The sequence below is a fragment of the Ranitomeya variabilis genome, chromosome 4 (assembly GCF_051348905.1).
Source record: "Ranitomeya variabilis isolate aRanVar5 chromosome 4, aRanVar5.hap1, whole genome shotgun sequence".
NCBI classification, from domain to species: Eukaryota; Metazoa; Chordata; class Amphibia; order Anura; family Dendrobatidae; genus Ranitomeya; species Ranitomeya variabilis.
In genome coordinates, this window is record NC_135235.1 from 220,975,428 (window position 1) to 220,994,672 (window position 19,245).

Genomic DNA, 19,245 nt, shown 5'->3' on the forward strand with positions numbered 1-19,245 from the left:
CATTTACCCCCAAATAAATTTCTAAAATGTTTCCAGTTCATCTCTTTAAAAACAAGCAAACAGACAACAGGTACGATTTCTAACATCAAGCAAAAGAAACATTCCTGCAGGCTGACATTGTCTCAGTGCTTGAAGGGTTAAAGGAAAAGAGGATTTCCTCCTGACAGTAAGTTTTTAGCTGACTGTGGATCTGATGTAATAACTGATGTCACGGACGAAGGTCTATAAATTTCACACCTAACTGGAGAATATTTTTAGATAGCGAAGAACCTCAAAAGTAAAAGGAAGAAGTCGATCCTGGAGATAAGCAAGTAAGTAACCAGTGTGTAAGCCATGTGTCAGGCTGTAGAGTGGGGAGAAGAAGCCCCCGGGGGTCACTATTCTGCTTTATAATGTACATATTACAGCCTCACCAGCAAAACAGAGGGCGACATTGTGACCTGAGATCCCTGGAGCAGGTTTAGTGCTAATTATGGATGGAACAAAGCGGAATCTGCCACTAAACTGTTTACAAATAACACAACGTAGCCGCTAGCAGGTAACACGTAGTGCTGCGATAAGGACAAACCCAGGGATCTCCTATGCAATTTATTATTTGTGACCAATGTAAAGAGGTTTGATACAATGAACTGTAATGGTGGTAAAAGTTCTGAAACTTTATGTTACAGCGCCACAAGCCTTGTAGCTACACTGCTATCCAGTCTGGGCAAAGTGAGACAGAGCCTGGACTCCACACTGGATACATTGTAGCACAGACGTCTGTGCAGCCGCCAGTGATTATCCCACTGAGCGCGTCTACACCGGACACAAGACATCCACTGAGCCAGGATTAGCTGCTACGTGCAGGGTCCACAGCAGCTGGGTGTAAAGCAGTGCTTCATTCATTGACAGCAAACAGAGATCTTGAAAATGAAGAGGAATTGAGGAACAAAGTTTCAGAAAGTTGTAGAAACTTTTTCAGCAGTGCGTAGAACAATAATTATATACTGAAAACACTTAAAGGCTTTATGGCTAGTAACAAAAATATCTATTTAGTATCAATCTATTATTTATGTATTATCTATCTATCTATTTATCTATCATCTATCTATTATCTATCTATTATCTATGTATATTATCTATCATCTATCTATTATCTATCCATCTATTATCTATCTATTATCTATCTATTATCTATCTATTTATCTATCATCTATCTATTATCTATCTATCTATCTATCTATCTATCTATCTATCTATCTATGTATATTATCTATGTATCATCTATCTATTATCTATCTATGTATCTATCTATTATCTATCTATTTATCTATCTATCTATTATCTATCTATTATCTATCTATCTATCTATCTAGCTATCTATCTGTCTATCTATCTATCTATCTTTCTATCTATCTATCTATTATCTATCTATCTATTATCTATCTATCATCTATCTATTATCTATCTATGTATCTATCTATTATCTATCTATTTATCTATCTATTATCTATCTATTATCTATCTATCTATTATCTATCTATCATCTATCTATTATCTATCTATTATCTATTATCTATCTATTATCTATTATCTATCTCTCTATCTATCTATATATCTATGATCTATTTTCTATCATCCATCTATTATCTATCTATCTATCTATCTATCTATCTATCTATCGATATATCTATCTATCTATTAGGGCAACCAAATCGAATTGCGCCAACTCTAATCTTGTGTTTTCTTCAAGCTGCATCGGTGGATTGCTAAGGCTGATTTTGTTCTAAAAAGCCTGAAAAGTGCATTCATACTGAGTAGATTTGGACAAAATTAAGTGTTTTAGGTGAAAAAACTGGAGATATTCAAGACATCCAATGATCTCTACTATTTATCTTTCCCAGCATCTTATCTATAAAAAACTACAATTGTATTTAGTGGAAGTTGTGACCGTTCTTTCCTCACCTCTTTCCAACCGCTTAGATGCTACTGTGACTATTGACCGTGGCATCTCTGGGGTAAACTGCTGGTTTCTCTGATTCTGACAGTTTCAGGCCAATAACAGTTGTATAACACAGCCGATACTCTTTGTATATAAGGCAGGTTCAGGTGCAGAGTTCACTTCACATGTCAGGAAGAAGTTACAATTAAATAGATGACTACTTTACTGCTACTTCATCACCTACTGAGCATCGATCTGACGGTAAAAGTCCAGTTTCTTGGATTTACGGCTACAATTTCATATACAAAGTCCACTTTTATACAGGGACTCAGCTTCATGTGCCAGAGCAAAACCAACATTGTGTAACAATATTACAACACATTGCAGGGCAGTGACTGATCTCGGAAGATAATATTCGTACAGAACACAAAAACAAATGAATTGCTGATTTGTTACAACAGGTTCTCAAAAAGGAAACTGACACATTTCCTCCGAACCCAGAAAAACAGTTTTATTTTTAATGCCAACATCTTATTTCCATTTAAGACTTTGATAAATATTGATCTCAGTTAGGAAAAGCGTATTAAACACTGCCACCTAGTGTCTGCTCCATTGTAGCGCAAAAAATTGTGTAACAGTGTATCATAAGTAGCCTGAAAAGAGAGCACATAATGTTTCTGTCCGAGTTCAATGTACCGAGAAAGACATCTAAGCCACTGTTTAAAAAATATTTAAAGTATCAACAATTAAAAATAACCTTCACAACTTCCAAATAGTCTCAATGCTTTTACAGTAAAGAATCCTTTTCTATGAAGAAGATTAATACCTTTTTCTGAATCTGACGTTCATCTGTAGTTTTCATAGAGCTGAGATGTAACGAAAAAAACATTTTGTTATCACATTTTATTATCTGAGGTTTATTGTATAAGCATGTTGCCTTAACCTCTACTAAAACCATTACCCCAACTTCCGCCTTATCTGATAATGTCACCATGCTGTTGTTGGGTAAGATCATGATTAGCAAAATATTTCAATAGGAGACACATGTCGTATCTAAACCTGAACCTGCTCCTGCAACTTCTCCGTCTATTTCCCGGAGCTGCTATATTCACTACATAGGCGGTGCTGGTGATGGAAGATATACCGGGATAAGAAGCTATGGATGGCACAGGCTCTGTCCAACCACTAAGGTTAGACCTGCAGTGCTGTCCTGTCTGACAGCATTGGTGAGTGTGCTCTCCAGCTGATGTTATCAGCTCCTTGCTTCAGCTAATTGGAAAGCACCACACCCTATTTAACCTTCCAGCTTCTGCTGGAAGCTGCCAGGTATAGCTTTGTGCTTCCTGGTTTAGGAATGTGTTTTCTACTCCTGTTTAGTATTTGTGTTTTCCTGTTTTTATCTCGGCTTTTTTTTTATTGACCTTTCTCATAAGAAACGCCAAAGATAGAAAGGCAAGTCAATATACAATAAAACAAGATCATTTTATTAAATGAATAACAGCAGACGAAAAGTAACACAAGATAGAATGAGACTTCACAGGTAAGTTAAGAAGAAGCAGTAGAACTTGGTATCTATTTAATAAATAATCTAAGTGGAAGTCTTACTCGATAATTTACAAATAATTAATATGTAACACTGATAAAAAAGGGGTATAAAATATATGCAAATTCAGCAATAACAACATTTACATGATTATCATATTTAGAAGAGAAAATGACCCAATTAGGAAGTAAAGCACAAACAAATAGAAAATGTGTATAAGTAAGCCACCTAGGGGGACACCCAGACGCCCATATGTGCAAATGAGCAACGAGACATAAAAAAAATAAGCAAAGTATAATAGATACTCAATATAACAAACGTCAAAGCAGAATTAAGGCAAGTGACTAGGTCCAACACCACCCGACATACATTTCACCAGACACAAATTTCACACCTGGAAAAGTATTTCCTGGGAAACGCGCGTCGCATGCGGTGGGATCTGGTTACTTGCCTTTCTCCAGCTATGACACTTGTTGAGCATCTGACTTGCCACTCCATGTGCCCTGTTAAGAATGAAAATTCACATTCCAATGATTGGTGAAAGCACCAATGGCCGGAGCTTCACCGATCAGTAAGATATCACTTATATTGAAGATATGTGACAACTTGTTTTCACTGGACAACACCTTTAATGTCTGTAATTCCTCCTCTATAAATATTGGAAGGATAACATGTAAAACAAAGCAAATCACTTCCCTGTAATTACACTAAAATGAATGAACAAATTGTAATTTTAACCATTGGAAATATTTTTTTTTACATTTGCAGGTTCTTTGATCTGTTCCACTCTTCACCAATGAAATAATGGAAAGCAACACAACAGCATTTCCATTCTTCGATATTACACTACTAGATGAAACTTCTGTCAATGCCACTGAATCCTCCGACGAAGAGCCTGGATTGCATATTGTGCATTATTTCTCTTTGGTGGTCTACTCTTTGGCTTTTCTACTGGGGACCATCGGGAATGGGCTGGTCATCTGGTTCACAGTCTTCAAGATGAAGAAAACGGTCAACGTTATTTGGTTCCTTAATTTGGCGATTGCTGACTTTGTGTTCACATTATTTCTCCCTTTGAGCATAATCTACCTGGCAAACAATTTCAACTGGCTCTTCGGAAACTTCATGTGCAAGTTGAACAGTATGGTGGCTTTCATCAATCTGTATGCAAGCGTCTTCCTGCTTACCGCCATCAGTATAGACCGTTGTGCCTCTGTCATCTTCCCGGTTTGGTGCCAAAACCACCGAACTCCAAGGCTGGCTTTATTTGTTGTCATGGCTGTTTGGTTACTGGCTTTTATATTAAGCTTGCCATACTTTATAATTCGAGACACCTTCGAGGATGATGACTTCATATTTTGTTATAACAACTTTGAACTTGGAGCATCTAAAGACATTGGTATATCTCGACACAAAGCGACAGTCATATTACGATTTGTTGTAGGATTTATTATTCCTTTTTCCATCGTTGTTACATGTTACTCTGTGATTGCCCTCCGGATCCAAAGAAACCACATGACGACCTCTTCCAAGCCCTTCAAAGTAATCATCGCGGTGATAATTACCTTCTTTCTTTGTTGGCTTCCTTACCATATTTTCTCGTTCCTGGAATTGCATTCAACTTATCGGAAAGATAGGTATCTGCAGAACGAAGTTCGTGTTGGGACTCCTCTAACCACCAGCCTCGCGTTCCTGAATAGCTGCGTTAATCCTTTCCTCTATGTTTTTATTGGTCGGGACTTTAAAAATAAATTTGGTAAATCCATTCATTTCATATTTGAAAAAGCTTTCAATGAAGAGTCAGTGCATAAAGACCTGAAGAGCAAAACCAAGTCTACATCTGAATCCCAAATCCTCTGATCCATAGAGAGACCTTCACATTTGAACTTTTGGGTTCCTGTGCATGTAATTGACTGAACCATCAGTAACGTGGAGTGTTATAGAACTACTGTTTAAAGTATTAAAACTTTGTTGTTTGGTCCTACCACTTTGAGGACAAAAGAGTTGGAGAGACTTTTTAAAGGAAAAATTGAACTCAACCCCAAGGACATCTTGTTCCGTACACCCCTTTAAAAACCAAAGTCAATGGATCAAGGCAAGCTGTCCCAATAGTTGGTTATTTTCAAAAAGTGGATCATCCATTCTTCAAAAAGGGTATCCCACTGCTAAAAATCGGAGTAATCAGCTGTTATTTTTGAAAGAACCTAACATCAAGTGCTCATTTCACCTACAGCGCCCCCGCAGCACAATTGAAGTATTACACAGTGCCCTGAAAAAACTCAGTGCATGCGTGGATGTGCTGGGTCCTCCTGGTTATGCCTTTTAGTGCTGGCTAATTCATAAAAGTCCCAAATAGAACCTACGAATGAATTCATACCAGTTACACTTCCTTGTTTGTAGAACAATTATTAAACTCTTGCAAGATATCATGATCCAGAATACAAAGTGAGCATTATTTTTGTTTTCCAGTATGTCACTTTTCCCCTCTCATTTAAACCCATAAACTTTCTTGGAACTTCTCAAAAGTCCCAATAGGTGTGGGAAGTTGCAAATTTTAACAAATATTGGTCAAGTCAAATATTGTGACATTCACCTTGTGAATTCCTTGCGTCAATATTATCATGCTTGAATTATAAGAAGTCATCTAAAGGAATGTTTGTTTTGTAAATGATTATATGGAATGTTTTCTTTTTTAGACCAAAATGGTATAATGATGGCGCCTTCTTTGAAAGAAATGTTTATTCAAATATTCCGTATGAAAATTAATTTATTGTGTCCTAAATTTTTGCACCTTTCAACATCAATTCACTTTTATGTTTACAATCATTAATTTCATTCTATATCTTAGTAGTAATTGAGGTTCTATATTTATGATACATTTCTGTAAATTCCTCTAATAGACATAGATTCTTATAATAAAATTCTGGCTGCCTGCAGCCACCACTAGGGGGAGCCTAAGAGCTTAGTGTATATTTTGCGGGAAGTTCCTGTGCTCCCTCTAGTGGTAACTACAGGTAGTAAGAACTTTATTCTTATGTTATAATTGGAAACATTATGGCTTTTTATCAGCATAAAATCTTAAGAAAAAAAAGCGCTCATGGAAGGGTCATCACTTTTAGGAAATATTGCAAAATGTGTTGTTATATGATATTGTTATCAGCTTCAGAAAGTAAATAAACTTTTTTTCTTTTCTTTTTTCTTTTTAACCCCTTCATGACCCAGCCTATTTTGACCATAATGACCTGGCCGTTTTTTGCAATTCTGACCAGTGTCCCTTTATGAGGTAATAACTCAGGAACGCTTCAACGGATCCTAGCGGTTCTGAGATTGTTTTTTCGTGACATATTGGGCTTCATGTTAGTGGTAAACTTAGGTCGATAATTTCTGAGTTTATTTGTGAAAAAAATGGAAATTTGGCGAAAATTTTGAAAATTTCGCAATTTTCACATTTTGAATTTTTATTCTGTTAAACCAGAGAGTTATGTGACACAAAATAGTTAATAAATAAAATTTCCCACATGTCTACTTTACATCAGCACAATTTTGGAAACACATTTTTTTTTGCTAGGAAGTTATAAGGGTTAAAATTTGACCAGTGATTTCTCATTCTTTCAACAAAATTTACAAAACCATTTTTTTTAGGGACCACCTCACATTTGAAGTCAGTATGAGGGTTCTATATGGCTGAAAATACCCAAAAGTGACAGCATTCTTAAAACTGCACCCCTCAAGGTGCTCTAAACCACATTCAAGAAGTTTATTAACCCTTCAGGTGTTTCACAGCAGCAGAAGCAACATGGAAGGAAAAAATGAACATTTAACTTTTTAGTCACAAAAATGATCTTTTAGCAACAATTTTTTTATTTTCCCAAGGATAAAAGGAGAAACTGGACCACGAACGTTGTTGTACAATTTGTCCTGAGTACGCTGATACCTCATATGTGGGGGTAAACCACTGTTTGGGTGCATGGCAGGGCTCGGAAGGGAAGGAGCGCCATTTGACTTTTTGAATGAAAAATTGGCTCCAATCTTTAGCGGACACCATGTCGCGTTTGGAGAGCCCCCGTGTGCCTAAACATTGGAGCTCCCCCACAAGTGACCCCATTTTGGAAACTAGACCCCCAAAGGAACTTATCTAGAAGAATAGTGAGCACTTTAAACCCCCAGGTGCTTCACAAATTGATCCGTAAAAATGAAAAAGTACTTTTTTTTCACAAAAAAATTATTTTAGCCTCAATTTTTTCATTTTCACATGGGCAACAGGATAAAATGGATCCTAAAATTTGTTGGGCAATTTCTCCTGAGTACACCGATACCTCACATGTGGGGGTAAACCACTGTTTGGGCACATGGTAAGGCTAGGAAGGGAAGGAGCGCCATTTGACTTTTTGAATGAAAAATTATCTCCATCATTAGCGGACACCATGTCGCGTTTGGAAAGTCCCTGTGTGCCTAAACATTGGAGCTCCCCCACAAGTGACCCAATTTTGGAAACTAGACCCCCCAAGGAACTTATCTAGAAGCATAATGAGCACTTTAAACCCTCAGGTGCTTCACAAATTGATCCGTAAAAATGAAAAAGTACTTTTTTTCACACAAAATTTCTTTTAGCCTCAATTTTTTCATTTTCACATGGGCAACAGGATAAAATGGATCCTAAAATTTGTTGGGCAATTTCTCCTGAGTACGCCAATACCTCATATGTGGGGGTAAACTACTGTTTGGGTGCACGGCAAGGCTCGGAAGTGAAGGCGCACCATTTGACTTTTTAAATGGAAAATTAGCTCTAATCGTTAGCGGACACCATGTCGCGTTTGGAGAGCCCCTGTGTGCCTAAACATTGGAGCTCCCCTACAAGTGACCCCATTTTGGAAACTAGACCCCCCAACAAACTAATCTAGATGTGTAGTGAGCACTTAGAACCCCCAAGTGCTTCATAGATGTTTACAACGCATAGCCGTGAAAATAAAAATAATTTTTCATTCCTCAAAAATTATGTTTTAGCAAGCAATTTTTTATTTTCACAAGAGTAACAGGAGAACTTGGACCCCAATTGTTGTTGTCCAGTTTGTCCTGAGTACGCTGGTACCCCATATGTGGGGGTAAACCACTGTTTGGGCACACGTCGGGGCTCTAAAGGGAAGCAGTGACATTTTGAAATGCAGATTTTGATGGAATGGTCTGCGGGTGTCAAGTTGCGCTTGCAGAGCCCCTGATGTGCCTAAACAGTAGAAACCCCCCACAAGTGACCCCATTTTGGAAATTAGACCCCCCAAGGAACTTATCTAGATGTTTGGTGAGCACTTTGAACCCCCAAGTTACATAGTTACATAGTTATTAAGGTTGAAGGAAGACTGTAAGTCCATCTAGTTCAACCCATAGCCTAACCTAACATGCCCTAACATGTTGATCCAGGGGAAGGCAAAAAAACCCCATGTGGCAAAGAGTAACTCCACCATGGGGAAAAAAATTCCTTCCCGACTCCACATACGGCAATCAGACTAGTTCCCTGGATCAACACCTTATCAAGGAATCTAGTGTATATACCCTGTAACATTATACTTTTCCAGAAAGGTATCCAGTCCCCTCTTAAATTTAATTAATGAATCACTCATTACAACATCATACGGCAGAGAGTTCCATAGTCTCACTGCTCTTACAGTAAAGAATCCGCATCTGTTATTATGCTTAAACCTTCTTTCCTCCAGACGTAGAGGATGCCCCCTTGTCCCTGTCTCAGGTCTATGATTAAAAAGATCATCAGAAAGGTCTTTGTACTGTCCCCTCATATATTTATACATTAACATAAGATCACCCCTTAGTCTTCATTTTTCCAAACTAAATAGCCCCAAGTGTAATAACCTATCTTGGTATTGCAGACCCCTCAGTCCTCTAATAACCTTGGTCGCTCTTCTCTGCACCCGCTCCAGTTCAGCTATGTCTTTCTTATACACCGGAGACCAGAACTGTGCACAGTATTCTAAGTGTGGTCGCACTAGTGACTTGTATAGAGGTAAAATTATGTTCTCCTCATGAGCATCTATGCCTCTTTTAATACATCCCATTATTTTATTTGCCTTTGTAGCAGCTGCCTGACACTGGCCACTGAATATGAGTTTGTCATCCACCCATACACCCAGGTCTTTTTCATTGACGGTTTTGCCCAGAGTTTTAGAATTAAGCACATAGTTATACATCTTATTACTTCTACCCAAGTGCATGACCTTACATTTATCCCCATTAAAGCTCATTTGCCATTTATCAGCCCAAGCTTCTAGTTTACATAAATCATCCTGTAATATAAAATTGTCCTCCCCTGTATTGATTACCCTGCAGAGTTTAGTGTCATCTGCAAATATTGAAATTCTACTCTGAATGCCCCCTACAAGGTCATTAATAAATATGTTAAAAAGAAGAGGGCCCAATACTGACCCCTGTGGTACCCCACTGCTAACCGTGACCCAGTCCGAGTGTGCTCCATTAATAACCACCCTTTGTTTCCTATCCCTGAGCCAGCTCTCAACCCACTTACACATATTTTCCCCTATCCCCATTACTCTCATTTTATGTAACAACCTTTTGTGTGGCACCGTATCAAAAGCTTTGGAAAAGTCCATATATACTACGTCCACTGGGTTCCCTTGGTCCAGTCCGGAACTTACCTCTTCATAGAAGCTGATCAAATTAGTCTGACATGAACGGTCCCTAGTAAACCCGTGCTGATACTGGGTCATGAGGTTATTCCTCTTCAGATACTCCAGCATAGCATCCCTTAGAATGCCCTCCAGGATTTTACCCACAGTAGAGGTTAAACTTACTGGCCTATAATTACCGAGTTCAGTTTTTGCCCCTTTTTTGAATATTGGCACCACATTTGCTATACGCCAGTCCTGTGGTACAGACCCTGTTATTATGGAGTCTTTAAAGATTAAAAATAATGGTCTATCAATGACTGTACTTAGTTCCTGCAGTACTCGGGGGTGTATCCCATCCGGGCCCGGAGATTTGTCAATTTTAGTTATTTTTAGACGCCGCTGTACTTCCTGCTGGGTTAAGCAGGTGACATTTAATGGGGAATTTTTATCACTAGTCATTTTGTCTGCCATGGGATTTTCTTTTGTAAATACTGATGAAAAAAAGTCATTTAGCATATTGGCTTTTTCCTCATCCTCATCCACCATTTCACCCAGACTATTTTTAAGGGGGCCAACACTGTCATTTTTTAGTTTCTTACTATTTATATAGTTAAAGAATATTTTGGGATTATTTTTACTCTCTCTGGCAATGAGTCTCTCTGTCTCAATCTTTGCTGCCTTGATTTGCTTTTTACAGAATGTATTTAATTTTCTGTATTTATTTAATGCCTCCTCACTACCTACTTCCTTTAATTCTCTAAATGCTTTCTTTTTGTCCCTTATTGCGCCCCTTACAGCTCTATTTAGCCATATTGGTTTCCTCTTATTTCTAGTATGTTTATTCCCATACGGTATATACTGTGGTTCACTGACGTTTATAACGCAGAGTGTTATGATCCTTAGTGGTTGAGGATCACAAATTACTCCAGCTAAGTAACAAACATAGGACAAGCTCTAGGGAGGTGGCAAACTGGACTGACCGCAAATCTGAACCTATCCAAACTCACTAGAAGTAGCCGGTGAACGTGCCTAAAAATCCTAGACGTCTCGAGCCAGCCTGAGGAACTAACTACCCCTAGAGAGAAAGAAAGACCTCTCTTGCCTCCAGAGAAATAATCCCCAAAGATATAGAAGCCCCCAACAAATAATAACGGTGAGGTAAGAGGAAGGCACATACACAGGGGTGAAAGTAGATTCAGCAAATGAGGCCCACTAATACTAGAAAGCAGAAAATAGAAAAGGGAATCTATGCGGTCAGTAAAAAACCCTTACAAAATATCCACTCTGAGATTTCAAGAACCCCCACACCAACTAACGGTGTGGGGGGAGAAACTCAGTCCCCTAGAGCAACCAGCAAGCGAGGAAATCACATTTTAGCGAGCTGGACTAAAAACATAATGAACGCTGATAATCAAAAAATGATCAAACAGAAACTTAGCTTGTCTTGGAGAGACTGGGAGCAAGGTAGACACAAGGAATCTGAAGAGCACTGAATACATTGATAGCAGGCAAGGAACTGAGTATCCAGGTGAGCTAAATAGGAAACCAACCAGGATAACGAACCAGCTGATGCTGCAACCTGCAGAAAGACAACACTACACAGTACCGCTTGTGACCACTAGAGGGAGCCCAAAAATAGAGTTCACAACAGCAGAGCCGTGAAAATAAAAAATAATTTTTCATTCCTCTAAAATTATGTTTTAGCAAGCAATTTTTTATTTTCGCAAGGGTAACAGGAGAAATTGGACCCCAATAATTGTTGCCCAGTTTGTCCTGAGTATGCTGGTACCCCATATGTGGGGGTAAACCACTGTTTGGGCGCACGTCGGGGCTCAGAAGGGAGGGAGCACCATTTGACTTTTTGAACACAAAATTGGAAGGCACGCGTGGAAGGCACGAACCAAATCGGCAGCTTGAACATCAGAGGCGACAACCCAGGAATTATCCTCCTGACCATAGCCCTTCCACTTAACCAAATACTGAAGCCTCCGCCTAGAGATACGAGAATCCAAAATCTTCTCAACCACGTACTCCAATTCGCCCTCGACCAGCACCGGAGCAGGAGGCTCAACAGAAGGAACCACAGGTACCACATACCTCCGCAACAAAGACCTATGGAACACATTATGAATGGCAAACGATGCTGGGAGATCCAAACGAAAAGTCACCGGGTTAAGGATTTCCAAGATCTTATAAGGACCGATGAAGCGAGGCTTGAATTTAGGAGAGGAGACCTTCATAGGAACATACCGAGAAGACAGCCACACCAAATCCCCAACATGAAGTCGGGGACCCACACCGCGGCGGCGGTTGGCAAAGCGCTGAGCCTTCTCCTGTGACAACCTCAAATTGTCCACCACATGGTTCCAAATCTGCTGCAACCTATCCACCACAGAATCCACCCCAGGACAGTCAGACGGCTCAACCTGACCCGAGGAAAAACGAGGATGGAAACCAGAATTGCAGAAAAAAGGCGAAACCAAAGTAGCAGAACTAGCCCGATTATTAAGGGCAAACTCGGCCAAAGGCAAAAAAGCCACCCAATCATCCTGATCAGCAGAAACAAAACATCTCAAATAAGTTTCCAACGTCTGATTAGTTCGCTCGGTTTGGGCATTAGTCTGAGGATGGAAGGCCGACGAAAAAGACAAATCAATGCCCATCTTAGCACAAAAAGTCCGCCAAAACCTGGACACAAACTGGGATCCTCTATCAGACACAATATTTTCAGGAATGCCGTGCAAGCGAACCACATTCTGAAAAAATAGAGGAACCAAATCGGAGGAAGAAGGCAACTTAGGCAAGGGCACCAAATGGACCATCTTGGAAAAACGATCACACACCACCCAGATGACAGACATTTTCTGAGATACTGGAAGATCCGAAATAAAATCCATGGAAATGTGCATCCAAGGCCTTTTCGGAACAGGCAAAGGCAAAAGCAAACCGCTGGCACGAGAACAGCAAGGCTTAGCCCGAGCACAAATCCCACAAGACTGCACAAAGGAACGCACATCCCGCGACAAGGAAGGCCACCAGAAGGACCTAGCCACCAAATCTCTGGTACCAAAAATCCCAGGATGACCCGCCAACACCGAAGAATGAACCTCGGAAATAACTCTGCTGGTCCATCTATCCGGGACAAACAGTCTCTCCGGTGGACAACGGTCAGGTCTATCCGCCTGAAATTTCTGCAGCACTCGTCGCAAATCTGGGGAAATGGCAGACAAAATCACTCCCTCTCTGAGAATACCAGCCGGCTCAGAAACTCCTGGAGAGTCAGGCACAAGACTCCTAGAAAGTGCATCAGCTTTCACGTTCTTCGAACCAGGCAGGTATGAGACCACGAAGTTGAAACGGGAGAAAAACAATGACCAACGAGCCTGTCTAGGATTCAGGCGCTTGGCAGATTCAAGGTAAATCAGATTTTTGTGATCAGTCAAGACCACCACACGATGTTTAGCTCCTTCGAGCCAATGTCGCCACTCCTCAAATGCCCACTTCATAGCCAACAACTCCTGATTACCAACATCATAATTCCGCTCGGCAGGCGAAAACTTTCTTGAAAAAAAAGCACATGGCTTCATCACAGAGCCCTCAGAGCTTCTCTGCGACAAAACAGCCCCTGCTCCAATCTCAGAAGCATCAACCTTGACCTGGAAGGGGAGAGAGACATCTGGCTGACATAAGACTGGAGCTGAAGAAAACCGGAGCTTCAGCTCCCGAAAGGCCTCCACGGCCGCAGGAGACCAATTAGTCACATCAGAACCCTTCTTGGTCAAATCCGTCAAAGTTTTAACCACGCTAGAAAAATTAGCGATGAAACGACGGTAAAAATTAGCAAAACCCAAGAACTTCTGAAGACTCTTAACAGACGTGGGCTGAGTCCAGTCATGAATAGCCTGGACCTGGACTGGGTCCATCTCCACAGTAGAAGGAGAAAAAATAAAACCCAAAAAGGAGAGCTTCTGTACTCCGAAGAGGCATTTTGAGCCCTTCACAAATAAAGCATTAGCACGCAGGACCTGAAACACCATCCTGACCTGCTTCACATGGGACTCCCAATCATCAGAAAAGACCAAAATGTCATCCAGATAAACAATCATAAATTTATCCAGATATTCTCGGAAGATGTCATGCATGAAGGACTGAAACACAGAAGGAGCATTAGAGAGTCCAAAAGGCATCACCAAGTACTCAAAATGGCCTTCGGGCGTATTAAATGCTGTTTTCCATTCATCTCCCTGCTTAATGCGCACAAGGTTATACGCACCACGGAGATCTATCTTGGTGAACCAACTGGCACCCTTAATCCGAGCAAACAAATCAGACAATAGTGGCAAAGGATACTGAAATTTGACTGTAATTTTATTCAGAAGACGATAATCTATACAAGGTGTCAAAGAACCGTCCTTCTTGGCCACAAAAAAAAATCCTGCACCAAGAGGGGAAGAGGATGGGCGAATATGTCCCTTCTCCAAAGACTCCTTTATATAACTCCACATCGCGGCATGCTCTGGTATAGACAAATTAAAAAGTCGTCCCTTAGGGAATTTACTACCAGGAATTAAATTTATAGCACAGTCACAATCCCTATGAGGGGGCAGGGCACTGGACCTGGGCTCATCAAATACATCCTGGTAGTCAGACAAAAACTCAGGGACCTCAGAAGGAGTGGAAGAAGCAATAGACACCAACGGGGTATCGCCATGAATTCCCTGACAACCCCAACTTGACACAGACATAGCTTTCCAATCTAAAACTGGATTATGAGCTTGCAGCCATGGCAGACCCAAAACGACAACATCATGCAAATTATGCAGAACAAGAAAGCGAATCACCTCCTGATGTACGGGAGTCATGCACATGGTCATTTGCGTCCAATACTGAGGCTTATTCTCAGCCAATGGCGTAGCATCAATTCCCCTCAGAGGAATAGGAAATTCCAAAGGCTCCAGGACAAAACCACAGCGCCTGGCAAACGACAAATCCATCAGATTCAGGGCAGCACCCGAATCTACAAAAGCCATAACCGGGTAGGACGACAAAGAACAAATCAAAGTAACAGACAAAATAAATTTAGGCTGTATAGTATCAATGGTGACAGGTTTAGCGATTTTTTTTTAAGCGTTTAGAGCATGCTGAGATAACATGAGTAGAATCACCACAGTAAAAGCACAACCCATTTTGACGTCTATGACTTTGTCGCTCAATTCTGGTCAGAGTTCGGTCACATTGCATAGACTCAGGTCTCTGTCCAGAAAATACCGCCAAAGGATGAGCAGATTTGCGCTCCTGCAAACGACGATCAACCAGAATGGCTAAAGCCATAGAATCACTCAGACTTGTAGGGGTGGGAAACCCCACCATAACATTCTTAACGGCCTCAGAAAGACCTTCTCTGAAATTTGCAGGCAGGGCACACTCATTCCATTGAGTAAGCACCGACCATTTCCGAAATTTTTGACAATACACCTCTGCTTCATCCTGACCTTGAGAGATAGCCAGCAACGCTTTTTCTGCCTGATTCTCAAGATTAGGCTCCTCATAAAGCAGTCCAAGAGCCAGAAAAAATGCATCTACATTAAGCAATGCAGGATCTCCTGGCGCCATAGAGAAGGCCCAATCTTGAGGGTCGCCACGCAACAAAGAGATAACAATTTTAACTTGCTGAGCGGAATCACCAGAGGAACGAGGTCTCAGAGATAGAAATAACTTACAATTATTCTTAAAATTTAGAAACCTAGATCTATCTCCAGAAAACAATTCAGGAATGGGTATCTTTGGTTCTGACATAGGGCTATGAATAACAAAATCCTGAATACTTTGCACCCGTGCAGTAAGATGATCCACACTAGAAGTCAGAGTCTGAACATTCATGTCTGCAGCTGAGCTCAAAACCACCCAGAGTTCAAGGGGATGAAAGAAGCTAAACAGACTGCAGCAAAGGAAAAGCGGAAGAAAAAAAAAAAATGTACTCAGGTCTTCTTTTTATCCCACTTCTGCGATGCATAAACACTTTTTGGCCTGCTATACTGTTATGATCCTTAGTGGTTGAGGATCACAAATTACTCCAGCTAAGTAACAAACATGGGACAAGCTCTAGGGAGGTGGCAAACTGGACTGACCGCAAATCTGAACCTATCCAAACTCACTAGAAGTAGCCGGTGAACGTGCCTAAAAATCCTAGACGTCTCGAGCCAGCCTGAGGAACTAACTACCCCTAGAGAGAAAGAAAGACCTCTCTTGCCTCCAGAGAAATAATCCCCAAAGATATAGAAGCCCCCAACAAATAATAACGGTGAGGTAAGAGGAAGGCACATACACAGGGGTGAAAGTAGATTCAGCAAATGAGGCCCACTAATACTAGAAAGCAGAAAATAGAAAAGGGAATCTATGCGGTCAGTAAAAACCCTTACAAAATATCCACTCTGAGATATCAAGAACCCCCACACCAACTAACGGTGTGGGGGGAGAAACTCAATCCCCTAGAGCAACCAGCAAGCGAGGAAATCACATTTTAGCAAGCTGGACTAAAAACATAATGAACGCTGATAATCAAAAAATGATCAAACAGAAACTTAGCTTGTCTTGGAGAGACTGGGAGCAAGGTAGACAAAAGGAATCTGAAGAGCACTGAATACATTGATAGCAGGCAAGGAACTGAGTATCCAGGTGAGCTAAATAGGAAACCAACCAGGATAATGAACCAGCTGATGCTGCAACCTGCAGAAAGACAACACTACACAGTACTGCTTGTGACCACTAGAGGGAGCCCAAAAATAGAGTTCACAACAGCAGAGCCGTGAAAATAAAAAATAATTTTTCATTCCTCTAAAATTATGTTTTAGCAAGCAATTTTTTATTTTCGCAAGGGTAACAGGAGAAATTGGACCCCAATAATTGTTGCCCAGTTTGTCCTGAGTATGCTGGTATCCGATATGTGGGGGTAAACCACTCTTTGGGCACACGTCGGGGCTCGGAAGGGAGGGAGCACCATTTGACTTTTTGAACACAAAATTGGCTGGAATCAATGGTGGCGCCATGTTGCGTTTGGAGACCCCTGATGTGCCTAAACAGTGGAAACCCCTCAATTCCAACTCCAACACTAACCCCAACACACCCCAAACCCTAATTCCAACTCTAGATATAACCCTAACCCCAACACACCCCTAACCACAACCCTAACCCAACACACCCCTAACCCTAATCCACAACCCTAATCCCAACCCTAACCACAACCCTAACCCCAACACACCCCTAACCCTAACCACAAGCCTAATCTTAACCCTATTTCCAACCCTAGCCCTAATTCCAACTCAAACTCTAATTCCAACCCTAACCCTAAGGCTATGTGCCCACATTGTGGATTCGTGTGAGATTTTTCCGCACCATTTTTGAAAAATCCACAGGTAAAAGGCACTGCGTTTTACCTGCGCATTTACCGCGGATTTCCAGTGTTTTTTGTGCAGATTTCACCTGCGGATTCCTATTGAGGAGCAGGTGCAAAACGGAATCCGCACAAAGAATTGACATGCTGCGGAAAATACAACACAGCGTTTCCGCGCGGTATTTTCCGCACCATGGGCACAGCGGATTTGGTTTTCAGTAGGTTTACATTTTACTGTAAACCTGATGGAAAACTGCTATGAATCCGCAGTGGCCAATCCGCTGCGGATCCACAGCCAAATCCGCACCATGTGTGCACATAGTCTAATCTAACCCTAACTCTAGTTCTAACCCTAATTCTAACCCTAACCCTAACCCTAACCCTAGCCCTAACCCTAACCCTAGCCCTAACCCTAGTGGGGGAAGAAAAAAAATATATTTTTTCTTTATTTTTATTATTGTCCCTACCTATGGGGGTAATAAAGGGGGGGTTCATTTACTATTTTTTTTATTTTGAACACTGTGATAGGTTTTATCACAGTGATCAAAATGTTCCTGGAACGAATCTGCCGGCCGGCAGATTCGGCGGGCGCACTGCGCATGCGCCCGCCATTTTGGAAGATGGCGGCGCCCATGAAGAAGACGGACGGACACCGCGAGGCTCAGTAAGTATGAGGGGGGGGAGATCGGAGCATGGGGGGGATCGAAGCACGGGGGGGTGGATCGAAGCACGGGGGAGCAGACAGGAGGACGGGGGAGCGGACAGGAGGACGGAGGGGAGCGGAGCACAGGACGGGGCAGAAAGGACGACTGGGGAGGTGATCGGGGGTGGTGCGGGGGGGGGCAGATCGGGGTCTCCAGCCATGGCAGATGCTATTGCAGCATCGGCCATGGCTGGATTGTAATATTTCACCATTTTTATAGGTGAAATATTACAAATCGCTCTGATTGGCTGTTTCACTTTCAACAGCCAATCAGAGGGATCGTAGCCACGGGGGGAGAAGCCACCCCCCCTGGGCTGAAATACCACTCCCCCTGTCCCTGCAGATCGGGTGAAATTGGAGTTAACCCTTTCACCCGATCTGCAGGGATGCGATCATTCCATGACGCCACATAGGCGTCACAGGTCGGATTGGCACCGACTTTCATGTCGCGTACGTGGCGTCATGGGTCGGGAAGGGGTTAATTTGCGCTCATGCCAGCACCATTTTCCTGAAGCTTGCAGCCAGGAGATCAATGGCTCCTCCCTCGCACTGCCAGGACATCCCCTACTTGCAGCCCAGGGCCATAACATCGCCTACTTCTGCCACCGCCGGCTTCCTGCAGCTGTGACTCTGCCTCCTATGACTTTGCTACATCACTGCCAAGACCCTTGCTCAGTAACCTATGTTCGGACTATAAAATGTATTCCCATTTCCCTCCCATTTTCCTCCTGACCACATTATAGTCATAAAAATGTGGTATATAGAAAACAATAAAGACAAAACTAAAAAAAAACCTGTGCATCATAACTTTATGTTACGGTTTTACACCATGATACCTCCAATCATGGCTAATGTTTTTGAGATACTAAGTTAGAAAATGAAAGTGAAAAAGGGTGCTTAACTGCTTACTAGATGGGTGGAGGTCTGCATCCCAAAAATAGAGATGAGCAAATCCGCTGAAATTAGAGATTTGCAGATTTGCTCGAATGCTGGCTGGGAAATTTGACACGTCTAATTTATTTAAAGCAAATTGAATGCGCTACAATTAAAAAT

The 19,245-nt window shown here is 41.5% G+C and overlaps 1 protein-coding gene across 1 annotated transcript; it reads left to right on the forward strand.

Moving 5' to 3' along the window:
* The first annotated feature begins 201 nt into the window (after positions 1-201).
* LOC143770424 (chemerin-like receptor 1) lies at positions 202-6,656 on the forward strand. Its single transcript, XM_077260043.1, has 2 exons — positions 202-311; positions 4,233-6,656. The coding sequence occupies exon 2, from the start codon at positions 4,269-4,271 to the stop codon at positions 5,322-5,324; it is 1,056 nt and encodes a 351-aa protein (XP_077116158.1). The 5' UTR covers positions 202-311; positions 4,233-4,268; the 3' UTR covers positions 5,325-6,656.
* The last annotated feature ends 12,589 nt before the right edge of the window (positions 6,657-19,245 follow it).